Source organism: Balaenoptera ricei, chromosome 2 (genome assembly GCF_028023285.1).
Source record: "Balaenoptera ricei isolate mBalRic1 chromosome 2, mBalRic1.hap2, whole genome shotgun sequence".
Taxonomy (NCBI): domain Eukaryota; kingdom Metazoa; phylum Chordata; class Mammalia; order Artiodactyla; family Balaenopteridae; genus Balaenoptera; species Balaenoptera ricei.
Genome location: NC_082640.1, coordinates 182,874,394 through 182,887,030, shown reverse-complemented (window position 1 = coordinate 182,887,030; position 12,637 = coordinate 182,874,394). Strand labels below are relative to the sequence as shown.

Sequence of the window (12,637 nt, the reverse complement as noted above, 5' to 3'; positions counted from 1 at the left end):
GCCACACTTGTCCTTGCTCTCAGGTCCCTGGGGCGGCCTCCCCTATCTTCTCCATGTCACAGAAGGGGTTAAGTGACCTACCCAAAGCCGGTTGGGGTGTGACCGGAGCTGGGCTCTGGAGCCCGGCTGTCTGTCTCCAAGGTGACTATAAGGTGTGTCCCTCGCCTTTGTTTGGCAGATGGGAGCCGTCCACACTCAGGGGCACCTCCGCCTCCTGGGTTCTAACTGCTCCATGTGTGCTGGGGGGGCGGGGAATGGAGATGGACCCCCCCCAAGGGCAGCCATGTGACCCTGTGTCTGGCACAGAGTGGGTGGTCAGGAAATATCAGTTGAGAGAACACACCTCAGCAAGCACTTAGTATGCACTTGCTGTGTGCTTGCCTAAGAGCCAAACCAGTCCCGCTCCTGAGTCCCCACAGGGACCCAGGTCAGAGACCAGGGCAGTGAGGCAAGTGGAGGGCTCTGGGCTGAGTTCCCAGGGCTCGGTGCCGGTGACTCCAATCCCACCCCACCCCCCACCCAGGCTCGAGGTCTACCTTGTTCTGCATGCAGAGCACAGAAGGAGTACGGTGACTTAAAGAGAAGGCGGTATCAACCCCAGTCAGAGAAATACTGGAGGGCTTCCTGGAAGAGTTGGCATTTGAGTTACATCTTTGAGGAATAAGAAAGTTTTTTCAGGGGAAGAAAGGACACTCCAGGAAGAGAGACCAGCAGGTGCAAAGGTAAGAAGTGGGAAAGCTCAATTGGAGAGTGACAAGGGACCCTGGCAGGGGCTGGAGATAGTAGTGACCCCAGGGAGAGAAGAAGGTTGATGCTTGTGAAAGGGGAGGCATACAGGGCTGGGGAAGCCAGGGCAGGATTCCTGGAGGAGGGGGCAGATGCTGGTGGTGAAGGGTCTACAAGCCTCAGAAAAATGAGAGGGGGGTGGAATGGTATTCCAAGGCATCTAGCAGCTCTTCCATTGGCAATGAAACCTTTCCTAGCCCGGAGACCTGGGGAGTAGAGGCAGGAGGGGCTCCCTTCCAGAGATGGGGTCGGGGGAGGGCTGTAGAGTCACACCAGCTGTCAGAGAGAACAGCAAAGGAATTCAATCCATGTGAGATGGTTCCAGGCCTCTTGGCCTTTGACTGTGGTGTTCCCTTGGTCAGGAATTCCCCGTCCTCCTCCCCAGTCTCCTCCTCTGGGAAGCCTTTTCTGACTGTCCCTAAAGGCAGGTCAGAGGACCCTGCGCTCTCCTCTGCAAATTCTGACCTCACTGTGGTCAGTGCCTGGTCCTGGCTGTGTCTACCTCTTGGTTGGCTCTTGCTGTTATGAACAGTAATGAGCTCACTGTCACTGGAGGTATGTAAGCAGGGCTGGACAGCCACTGGGTGAGGACACAGTGGAGAGTTCAAGCATCAGGTGGAATTAGATTAAATGGCTTTGGAGTCCCTGTAGAGTGACTTGTCCTGGTTTCCCTGGACATTTCCCTGTTTTAGCCCTGAAAGTCCTCATGCATCCTGGGAACCCTCAGTCTCAGGCAAACAAGGACTGCTGGTCATCCTGGGTCCCTCCCAACTGAGATTTTTATTTTAAGTGAGAAAAAGACAAAGAAAGACTGGCTCTGTCTCTGGAGCCCTAAACCCCCAGTCCCTCCACCCCAGAAATCCTCCCCCTCTTTCTGCACCACCTAGATGTGATTCCAGGACTGGGATTCTAGGCGTGAGTGGAAACCTAGCTGCCCTGTGCCTTGGGAGGGCGCGCAGGAAAGAAAGGAGGCAGGTCAGCAAGGAGAGAAGCAGCTCTTCTGGGCGCCCCCGACCTGCAGAGTGGGGAGGAGTCTCTCCCGCTGGGTCTGGAGGACTAACGAGATAACACAGCAGCAGGAACAGCACGGGTGGCAGCTGTATCTCTAGGGAGGGGCTGGAACCAGGTGGGACCCACGTGCCCAGGCCTCCACCTTACTTTTCCCCCGGAGCTGCAGCGGGAGAGCATGAGAGGGTTCAGACCTGCCTCGCTGTGTGTCCTTGGGCAGGTCATGGCCCCTCTCTGTGCCTCCATCTCCACATGGGTGGAGCATTTATGAGAACCTCGTGCACCCAGGCCTGGGTCAGGCTTGGGGGCAGGGAGAACCCCACAGAGCCCTTGCCATAAGGCATACATGGTCCCGTGGGGCCTCGCAGGCTGGGCTGATGGCCCCATCATGTGTGTGTCATCTCCGGCAGCGTGTGCTTGGGGGTCCCTGGGCTGGGCCCCCAGAGGAGCACACTGGGGAACCCACCTCAGGGTGCCCCCCGAGACCACCAGAGGCCAGGCCAGGTACTACGGGTGTGCCCAGTGCTGGACAAACAGCGGGGCTGCAGAAAGAGCCCCACCAAGGCACCTGGACTCCCAGGCAGAGGACTCCACCTTGGCCACTTCCAGGTGGGGCTGCAGGACCAGGGCTGGGGGAGCGTGATGTCAGATGAGCTGGGGTCCAGTGCCAGCTCCACCTGCCCTCCTTGGGGACTGGGACGAGCCACCCCTGCCTTGGTTTCTCAACTGGATAAGTGAGGGGTGACGCCTGTGAGGCCTTCAGAGAGGCCTAGCACCAGGGCTTAGACACCCTGTGGGTACAATCCACCTCCCCACCCTGCAGCCGTCTGTCTGTCTGCCCCTGAGTCCCACCCGGCGGGAGCCGGCTCCCTGTGCGCAGGCCACTTCCTCTTCCTGTCCCTGGCCCCAAGTCCCTTCCTGTTTTCTTTAGTGTGGGAACATGTATTGGGGAAAAAACAACTCGATTCCTCTGCTCCTGAGCCCACTGCGTGTGTGCTCATGAGCATGTGTGTGGCAGTGTGGGGGTGTGCACCTGTGTGCATGGGAGCGTGTACACGTGTGTAGGGGAATGTGTGTGTGTGTGTGCACATTCCTGCGTGAGCATGTATATGCGTGTGTACTTGGGGGGCGGGTACACATGCACCTGCGCCCTCTGGCTCCTCCCAGCCCATCCTGCAGCCCTGACTCTGCCCAGCCGAGGGCACCTGTCGTGTCCCTGTCATGGGCACCGAGACCTGGCATGGTCTTAGCTCACAAGGAGCGTGTGACGTCATTTCAACCGCCCGGTGGGCATCCATGATGGGCAGTGGCTGCCGGGGCCTGAGGCGGACATGGGCGCAGCCTCCTGGGGGGCTCACGGGCACATGGGGGGTGGCGGAGGAAGGGCAGGGCAGGGGGTAGGGCGAGGGGGCGTGGTCAGGGAGGAGCAGGCTGACACCTGGAGGGGGAGCCGGACACCTGGACGCCCAGGGTCAGGTGCAAGGTGGAGGAGAAGCTCCGGCGAAGAGCTCGGGGTGCCGCGGGGATGGATGTGGCGGGAGGTAGGGTGAGGGGGCGGGCGGGCTGCTCCTGTGAACTTGGCAGTCGGCCAGAGTTGGGGTGCGTGGAAGGGAACAGGGGGTAGGAGGTGCACATTCGCCGGGTTTGCTCTGAGCTGGGGTCCCTCTCGGGCCCTCCCCAACATTGTGCGGTCTCAGGGGAAGCCATGTCCCACTTCACAGAGGAGCATGAGCACGACCCTCGCAGTGACTGCTTGCCTGGGGACCGTGCGCTCAGCGACCTCCCACACCCCACTTGCTCCCGCATCAGCCCCTCAGTTCCCCCGCTCAGCCAACCAGCGCCGATGCTGGGAGCAAAGTGACCCAGGAGGGAGGGAGGGTCTGGGCTGGCCCGATCAGAGGTGGGAGGGCATGGGAGCCTGGCGGGGTCAAGGTGGACGCCCTGCTTCCTGCGGGCACCTGCTCTCCCCACATTCACACAGACCCCAGCTGGGTCTCAGGGGTCCCGGCACCTCCTCCCTGCTGGACACCCCGTCTTCCTGGCCGCCCCCACCCCGGTAAATAGAGGCAGGAAAATTTCAAACAAGGAGCCTCACCTGGGGCCTTGGTGACCATGACTTGAAGAAGGACAGAGGATGTCCCCGTTGGATGGACCTGCGTCCCCTGGGTGTGTGGCCTTGGGCGGGCCACCTAGCCTGTCGGGGTTAGGTGGGGCGTGCGATGCACAGCCAGGGCCGAACACCTGCTCCGTCCACCTCCTTAGCTTAAAACAGACACCCCCGTAACAGCTCGGGTCACGGCGGACACACACCCAGAGGCACGCAGCCTGAGACACGCAGACACGGACGCTGAGACCCGTCTGCACAGCCTCACACGCGAGAGACAGAGATACACAGAGACAGGGAGACCGCAGACACACAGAGATATATGGAGAGACACGAATGGACACACACTTGTGGGGCTCACACACGCACCCATGGGCTCCCATATACATAGGCTTACACACACACACACACACTCCAGTGCAGCTCTGGGAGCTGGTTTCCCACACCCGGGGCACCCCCATCCAGCCCAGTCACCCTAAGCTGATGGCTGCCTGGGTGGCCTTGGGTGCGCCTCCTGGTGTCCAGGCTCCCGGCCAGGAAAGAAGCCTGAGAGGCCCGTCAGCTGCACTGGGTATCCCTGGGGTGTGAGGGTGTGGGCAGCTCCTGGGTTCCTTGGGGCAACCCCTCACCTCTGGGTGCAGGCCAAGGAGCCGCCGTCATTTGGTGTGTGCGAGGGGCGGGTGGCCCAGGGCACGCGGAGCTGCTGGGGAGGCTCTGGTCTCCTCCTCAGGCTCCTGGGCTCACAGCAGGGGTGAGGCCCCCAGGGACAGTGAAGCCCCACCTCTCGGGGCCCTGTCTGTAGAAAGGGGCCCGGGGTCACAGTACAGCTGGGCCCGGGGCTGGCCAACGCCGCCATCACGGACTCTTCCCCAGCCAGGATCCCAGGGCCGCCCGAAGGGCTCTGCCCCCAGGCTGGGGATTCAGGAGCTCTGCCACGGCCGCATCACCCCCCTCTGCCCCCCAAAAGCTGAACCAGTGGAGCTGGGCCCGAGGACAGGGAGTGCGGAGGGGAGACAAGCCCTTTGCCCCTGCCCACCTGGCACTGACCCTGGGACCCTCCACACCCCACCTGGGAGGCCGGGCTCCTGCATGAAGGGCTCCAGGACTCCCCACCTCCTGCCCGGCCGCGCCGCCTTGAGGTCCACGGAGCCTCCTCCAGGGCAGGCCTGGGGCCTGGGCACGGCCAGGTGGAGCTGCCTCGGGCACAGCCGAGAGTGGGAGGCTCCGGGCCTCCTCTGGCCCCATCCTCTGCCGTGACCCTCAGGCCCCCCACCCTGGGCGTGACCACTCGGCGTGGCTGGCCGGGGCTGGCCCACCAGCAGAGGCTGCCTAAGGTTGGCAACACCAGGAGGGTGACCATGGTTTCCTCCAGTGGGAAGAAAGTGCGGGAGAGCCATGTTCTGGGAGAAATGAGTGTTTTTATAGCCCTAGACCATCTGTCCCCATCCCAACCCTGATTCAGAGAAATGACCCTCCTCTGCAAGTCTCCTGCCGCCCGCCAGAAATACCCCAGTGTCTGCCTCCTCCCCCGGCTGGGGTTATTTTTGGACGTCCAGGCAGAGATGCCCAAGGCTGTCTGGAGGAGCCCAGGGTGAAGTCTGGGCAGACGTGCATTTAGGGGATCGAGACCCTCCTTTGGGTCACATACTTATCAGGAAGCCGCCTGCAGATGCAGGATTCTCGCCTCAGAGGAGAGTAAGCGTCCATGCGGGGGGGGGGGGGGTGCAACGCAGAACGAACCCCTGGCTTGAGTCCCCTCTCGCCCCTCCCCTGAGGTCGCCTCCAGGTGGTCATCCCCTCTCGTGATCACCCAGGAAACCCCACACACACTGTGTTTGTGGGGTCTGCCTGGCTGGACCTACTAGGGTAGCGGACACCATACCTACTCGGCCAAGACAACCAGGAGGGGCTGAGCCCCATCCAGAACCTTCCCAGCAGGGCAACTAGTTGTGGTCCTCTGCCCACCCATGCTGGCTGCCACTGAGGCCCAGCAGGGCCACCAGGCAACCCCAGAGCCAGCCTCCAGTCCCAGCACCCAGAGCACAGAGGAAGATATCCTCCCATCTGACCACGGCTGGGCCAAGCTTCTCAACCCCACACCAGCAGACAAGGCTCCTGAGGCCCCTCCCCAACCCAGCCTGGCCAGAAGACACCCTGAGGGTCCCCCATCACCAACCTCCAGACCCCTGGAGCTGAGGGCACCGGAAGTGACTTCCGGGGAGCATAAAATGCATTTCAGGTGTTAGAGCAGCTCAACCCTGAGGGATCAGGGGGGACTTGGGTGAGTGTGCAGGCTGGAAGTTTCCTGCCTGGAGTGAGATTGTAGACCCACCTCACCTTGTCCAGGTTTACAGATGAGGGGGAGGGCTAGGAAAGGGTCATCAATGCCCGAGGTCCTGAGGGAGGGAACGGCAGGGCAGAGGGGACCAGACCTAGGGAGGCAGCAGGAAACAGCCTGACGCCATACTCATCGTTGGGCATTTCTCCACCGCGGGACTTTTCTTGCCAAAACCTTCCCTTCCAGGTGAGTCCAGACCTCCCGGCTCGTCCCACTGCGGGTCTGCCGGCATCCCACCACCAGACGCAGGCCCACGGCCCGGATAGGTGAGGGGGAACCACCGAGTGATCGCTGCCCCCCACCCGCGTGGCAGTGCCCCTGCCGCCCCACCAGCTGCCTGACCCTCGCCAGGCCTCAATGCCCCATCTGTGAAATAGGGACCGTTATGCCCGCCTCCTTACCCCTATCCCAGTGGTCATTGGATGCCCCAGACCACCCGCGCCTCTCGCCCTGACCCCTCCTCCAGGAGGCTGGGCTTGCGTCGCCTCGAGTCCCTCCCCCTCCGGACCTCCGGGCCCTCCGAGGGTTGGGGAGGCACCGCCCACCCTGCCTGCGGCGGACCCGCAGTTCTGAGAGCTGCGCCGGGGCGCCACCGTGTGGCTCTTCTGGGAACTGCACTGCCCGGCCTCCTCCTCTGGACGTAACAGCAATAGATGCCACCGCCCGTTACAGTTACAGCTGCTGAGAGTGCATCACTGACGCTGAAAGGCTCTGTGCTAAGCCCCATCCACGTGGAACGTTCTTAATTCTCCCACAAAGCTTCGGATGTGGGTCCTGTTATTTGTCCTCCCTTACAAATGGGGAAACTGGGGGGCAAAGCGCCGTAACCAGTGACAGATGGGGTAGGATTTGACCCCAGGAGGTCTGGCTGCAGGACCTTGGTTTTAATCCCATCCAGCTTGCCTGGGCCCCGGGGGTTTGTACCAGCCCTGTGCACACTGAGGTCTCCTGGCGGGGGGCTTAAAAGGAAAGGTTTCCAGGCCCCACCCCAGCTGACCCGATCCAGCTGGCCCAGACACACCCTTCTCAGAGCCACAGGAGGTTCTGGCCTCCCCACCACCACCCCAAGGCAGGGAGATGGAAACAGAGAGGGTGGGGTGTAGCTGGATAAGGGCCCAGCTGAGTGCTCAGGTCAGTCCGGGGGTTGGGGGAGCAGGAGGGCCCGCACTCAGCAAGGAATCTGCAGCTACAGAGGCGCCCCAGAGGCCAGACGCCCCGCCCCAGAGGCTCAGATGCGACCACCCTCGTGGGACCCCATGTCCAGCCTGGGCTGGGAACGCAGCCCCATCCTAGGGCAGAGCACCCACCTGTGCTGAGCATGCCACTTTCTCCCCTGAGCCCCAGTTTCCTCGTCTGCTAACTGGGAAGACCCCTCGGGGCTGTCGTTCAAGACTGCAGCAAGGGCTGAGGAGCCGCCATACAGCAGGGGCCAGTCCAAATCCGTGCCCTCTCAAGTATGGTGGGGGGGCCTGTCCGGCGCACGTACCCCAGGCAGCGGGCCAGTTGTTCCTGCATGAAGACAAACTCCCGAGTGCTGAAGGAGAAACAGGCCCTTTCCCTTGGACAGGCCCAGAGGACATGGCGGGTCCCGTATTTCCTGCCCCTCGGCCACCCCTCAGCCCCGAGGAGGAAGGGAAGGCTTCCTCACCCACCCACTGCTGCGAGGGTTACAGTCTCAGCACCTGGGCCCCAGCAGCCTCCTCCGCCCTGGTCAGGAGGGGCAGCCCTGTGCCAGCAGGTGCACAGGTGCAGTGGGTGTGAGGCCAGGCGTCCACACTCAGCTCCACCAAGCTGCCCCCAAGAGAGATCCTGGGGGCTCCAGCCTATGTGAGGCCCTCTGGAGTGTCAGTGGCCTTGTTGGGAGTAGACTAGACCACACAGGCCCCAGGGACCCCGACCCTCTCAAATCAAGCTCTCAAAACTGCCCACAGTCCCAGCCTCACCCCCCAGGAGCATGGCCTTGCACATAACACGGGACCCTCGTGGGAACCTGGGCTGTCTTCTCCTGACGTGGCATTGTCTGGGCATCTCCAGGGGCAGCTTCCAGACCTGCATCAGCCCTTAGGGAGATCAACCTCAACAAGGCACCCATTTTGCAGATGAGAAAATGGAGGCCAGAGCGCCCTGGCCTGGTCTGGCCGTTCATTCATGCAGTCAACACATTTATTTATTGAGCATCGACTCTGTGCCAGGCCCTGGGTGGGCACAGGGGGCTCAGAGGTGAATCACACGCAGTCCCTGCCCTTGAGGCACTCACAGCCTGGCAGGGCAGTTGGTCACATCGAAGGACACTCATGATACAGTGTGGTCAGTGTGGTGCTAGAGGTAGCACAGGTGGCCAAGGGAGCACAGAGGAGGGGGCCCTGGCCCAGCCGGGGGGTGGCAAGGGGGGCTTCCTGGAGGAGGTGACAGCTGAAGAGGGCTTTAGGGAGTGAGCAAGAGTTAGGGTGTCTGGCAGAGGGCGTGGCCTGTGTAAAGGGGTGGGGGGAGACAACAGCACATCTGGGCGGCAGCTGGGAGATGGCAGGCGCTGGTCCAGGAAGGGCAGTGGAGTTAGCAGGGGACGGGGAGCTCTCAGGGCTGTGAAGCAGGTGGCGGTGGGCAGAGGGCCCGCTGGGAGCCAGTGTGGAGGGCGCTCCTGGGGAAGAGGGCAGGGGAACAGCGTGGGCATGGCCCTGGCGGAGGAGTCCAGTCCTGCCCGGGGCCCCTCAGCAGGGCGGGGGCGGGGGCGCGGGCTGCCAGCCCCGAGGCTGCAGGGTGCACAGCACAGGGTCCAGCGGCTTGAGCGTGGCCTGCTCCAGCAGCCTGAATCGCTGCCCGGGCACCAGCCGGAACTCCAGCCTCTGCAGCAGCTTGGCCATGACCACCTTCACCTCCATCTGTGCGCGGGGGGGCGGGGTGGGGGGGTCAGTGGCGTGAATGAGGGAATAAGCAGCAAGTGCCACAGCTGCCTGGGTCCCCAGCCCCCAGCCCCCAGCCCAGGGACCCAGAGCAGGGCTCTGAAATGCTTCCCGGACAAGACGTCACCCCGCAGTCACTTCTGGGCAGAAACCCCAGCGCTGGCCCCCTACCTGAGCAAACTGCTGCCCAATGCAGGAGCGGGGTCCCAGGGAGAATGGGAAGTAGGTGAACTTCGGCCTGCGTGCGGGGAGAGAGGCATCAGGAGGCAGCCCCGCGACAGTCGTGACAAAGCCATCCTTGTGATGACCGGCTTTGGGCCAGGGCTGGTTTTCGAACATGCTAAAGACATCAACAGCTGACTCGGCTAAGCTCTGGGTCTGCATTGTCTCATTTTATCCTCCTTTGAGCCTTCCGGAAGGAGCTGTTATTATTCCCATTTCACAGATGGAGGAACTGAGGCTCAGAGAGGCAAAGCAACACCCCCAAGGTCCTACGTCACTTACTCCACTTATTCAGCCAGTCGCATGCCCAGCTCTGGGCAGTCTGGGTCTGGACTCAGGCGTCTGTCCCCTGAGCCTGGCTCTCCTCCCCACCACTGCTTCAGTACTTGAAACCATTCACTCCCACAGCCACCTCTAGAGGGAGCCGTCGGTATTCCCATTTCTCAGATAGGAGCATCAAGGTGTGGGGGGGCGGGGATGCAGTCACTTGCCCAAGTCACAGGCCTTCCCAGTATAAGGGACTGGTTGTGAGCACAGACTTTAAAACCAGTCTGAGCTGGGCTCAAACCTTGGTTCTGCCCCTTCCTGGTTGTTCATCTTTGTGCAAGTTACCTAACCTCTCTGAGCCGTGATTTCCTCCCTGTAAATGGGGGCAGAGTGGGGTTCACGACTCCCTCGCAGTGATCTGGAAGGCTATGTAGGCTCAGTGAGCACAGGCAGCTCAGACCAGAGGCCACGGGGACCATCCTCCCACCAGGTCTCCACTTGTGGACAGTTTGAAGAGAGACTTACTTGGGTGCTTTGGGGCTGAAGCGATCTGGGTTGAAAGTCAGCGGGTCCTCAAAGTATGTGTCCATCCGCCCCATGACATAGGTGCTGAACTGCCGGGCAGAGGATCTGCTTGTCTCTGGCTCCGAGGATGGGTCCCCTCGCACCTCCCCCACCTGCTGCAGTCACCCAGTGGGGAGACTCGGAGCAGAGTACCCCCTCCCGCACTCCCCACCCCTGCTCTACTCCACCTGCCCATCTCCCCACCCACACATCTCCCCACCCATCTCTCCACCTGGCCATCTCTCCACCTGCCCATCTGGACCAGTGTGGAATTCCACTGGCCCCTGAAAAGTCTCTAAGAGGAAGAAAGGGGGCAGCCCAATATGCTGCCGACCAGCTGGGCATGCTACATCATCCCATGCTTGACCTCACCCTATGGGGGAGCTACAATTATCCCCATTTTACAGATGAGGAAACTGCGGCTCAGAGGTTCATGACTTGCCTGAAGTCACCTGGCAAGTAAGCGGCCAAAATGAGATGCAAACTCAGGTCTGCTGCGAGGCCATCTTTCTCTAGATTCCTGAGAGCTGTTATTATTCAAAGTTTCTCTTCAGCACAAGGCTTGCTTCAGCGGGGCGGGGGTGGGGGAGCCGCAGAGCCCCCACTAGCCTTTCACCTGCACACCTGGCGCCTCCTGATTGAAGTTGATGCTCCATGCCCCGGCCCCCAGGGGCCATTCATGCCCCATAACTTGGGCCCTGGGTGCTGACCTTTGCACAAAGTGTCTCCCCAAGCCCTTGCTGCCCCTGGTTCTCTGTGTGAGAGCCCAGAGCATCCTGGGCTGGAGGGGGGACCTGGAGCTGAGTGGGAGCATAAGATCAGGAGGGGTCTAAGGTCAGCAAAGGGCGCCTACTACGTGCCAGGGGTTTTTGCCAGACACGTGATGTACATTATCCTGTATTATCCTGTTGACTCAGGTACCATTATCCCCATCTTACAAGGATGGTACTGAGGCCTGGAGGTTCAGGGTCTTCCCTGAGTTAACCCAGCCAGCAGTGAGCAGGGCCGGGATTAGAGCCTGGGTCTGCCGACTCAAGGTCCATGGGGTTGCACACGTGGGTGGAGAGTCAGCCCCAGGGCCTCGCCCTGCCAGATGTAAGGGCATTCTGAAGAGATGGTCATTAAGGCAGGTGGTATTGGTGCAGGATGTTTTAAAAAAAAAAAAAGTACAGATACGGAATTCCCTGGCGGTCCAGTGGTTAGGACTCCATGCTCTCACTGCTGAGGACCCAGGTTCGATCCCTGGTCTCGGAACTAAAATTCCACAACCTGCATGGTGTGGCCAAAAAAAGAAAAAAAAAAAAGCACACATGGATGAAGCTTTGATACGTGCTGGAGAGGGCTTGGCAGAGCCCTGGGGAAGGGAGACTCAACAGGTGGGACTGGAGCACGTCTTTCTCCTTTGTAAAAATAAACATAGGTTCTATCTGGGGCTGAACTGCATCCCCCTAAAATTCGTAAGTTGAAGTCCTAACTTCAGAATGTGACTGTATTTGGAGATAGGCTCTTTAAAGAGGTAATTAAGTTAAAAAGAGGTCACTGGGGCCCTTAATCCAGTATGACTGTTGTTCTTATAAGAAGAGGAGATTAGAACACAGACACACACAGAGAAGAAGCCATGTGAAGATGGAGGGAGAAGATGGCTGTCTGCAAGCCAAGGAGGGAGGCCTCAGAAGAAACCAACCTGCTGACACCTAAATCTTGAACTTCTGGCCTCCAGGACCATGGGAAAATAAATTTCTGCTCTTTAAGCTACTGTGTCCGTGATGCTTTGCAATAGTAGCCTCAGCAAGCACAGACCCTTACCTCACACCATACACAAAATCAATTTCAGTTAGATAAGAGCTTAACTTTCAAAAGTGTAAAATGGTAGAAGACAATGTAAGTGAATACTCTTCTGACTTCAAAGCAGGGAAGAATTTCTTAAACAAGACAAAACAAGATAACTAACCACTAAAAAATTTAAGAACGTCAGATCATTAAAAACAAAGACAAACCACGTATCTAGAGATGACATTTGCAACACATCTACCTGATAAAACATTAACATGTGAATTTGTAAAGACAACTCTACATAATAATAAGAAAAGACAAACGACCCAAGAGAGGGAAATGAACAAACACCTCACAGAAGAGGAAAAACAGTGTAGGGCTGCCCAACCTCACCAGTAATCGGGAAAGTGCACATCAAGACCACAGCAAAATACTTTCCTTACACTTACTGGACTGGCAAAAAATAAGAAATTGGCCCCTACTAAGTGGTGAGGCAGATAAGGAACAGACTCTCTCTTAACACCACAAGGGAGCGTCTGAACTGGCAAAGCCACTTTGGAAAATAATTTGGCCCCAGTTTATAAAGTTGATCAGTCATCTGTCCTACAACCCAGCCCTCCCACTCCTGGGCACACACCCAAAAAACACATTTGCACATTGCATCAGGACACAAGG

General features: G+C 59.6%; 1 protein-coding gene across 1 annotated transcript in view; it reads right to left on the bottom strand.

Annotated features, from left to right (window-relative positions):
* Positions 1 to 8,944: 8,944 nt before the first annotated feature.
* The window catches only part of LOC132360766 (cholesterol 24-hydroxylase), a 32,557-nt gene continuing 28,864 nt past the window's right edge, over positions 8,945 to 12,637 (bottom strand). Inside the window, exons 13-15 of the mRNA XM_059915863.1 lie at positions 10,151 to 10,239; positions 9,308 to 9,374; positions 8,945 to 9,115 (exon numbers count right to left, since the gene is read on the bottom strand). Of these exons, the coding sequence (XP_059771846.1) occupies positions 8,945 to 9,115; positions 9,308 to 9,374; positions 10,151 to 10,239 (327 nt within the window). The remainder of the gene's footprint in view (positions 9,116 to 9,307; positions 9,375 to 10,150; positions 10,240 to 12,637) is intronic.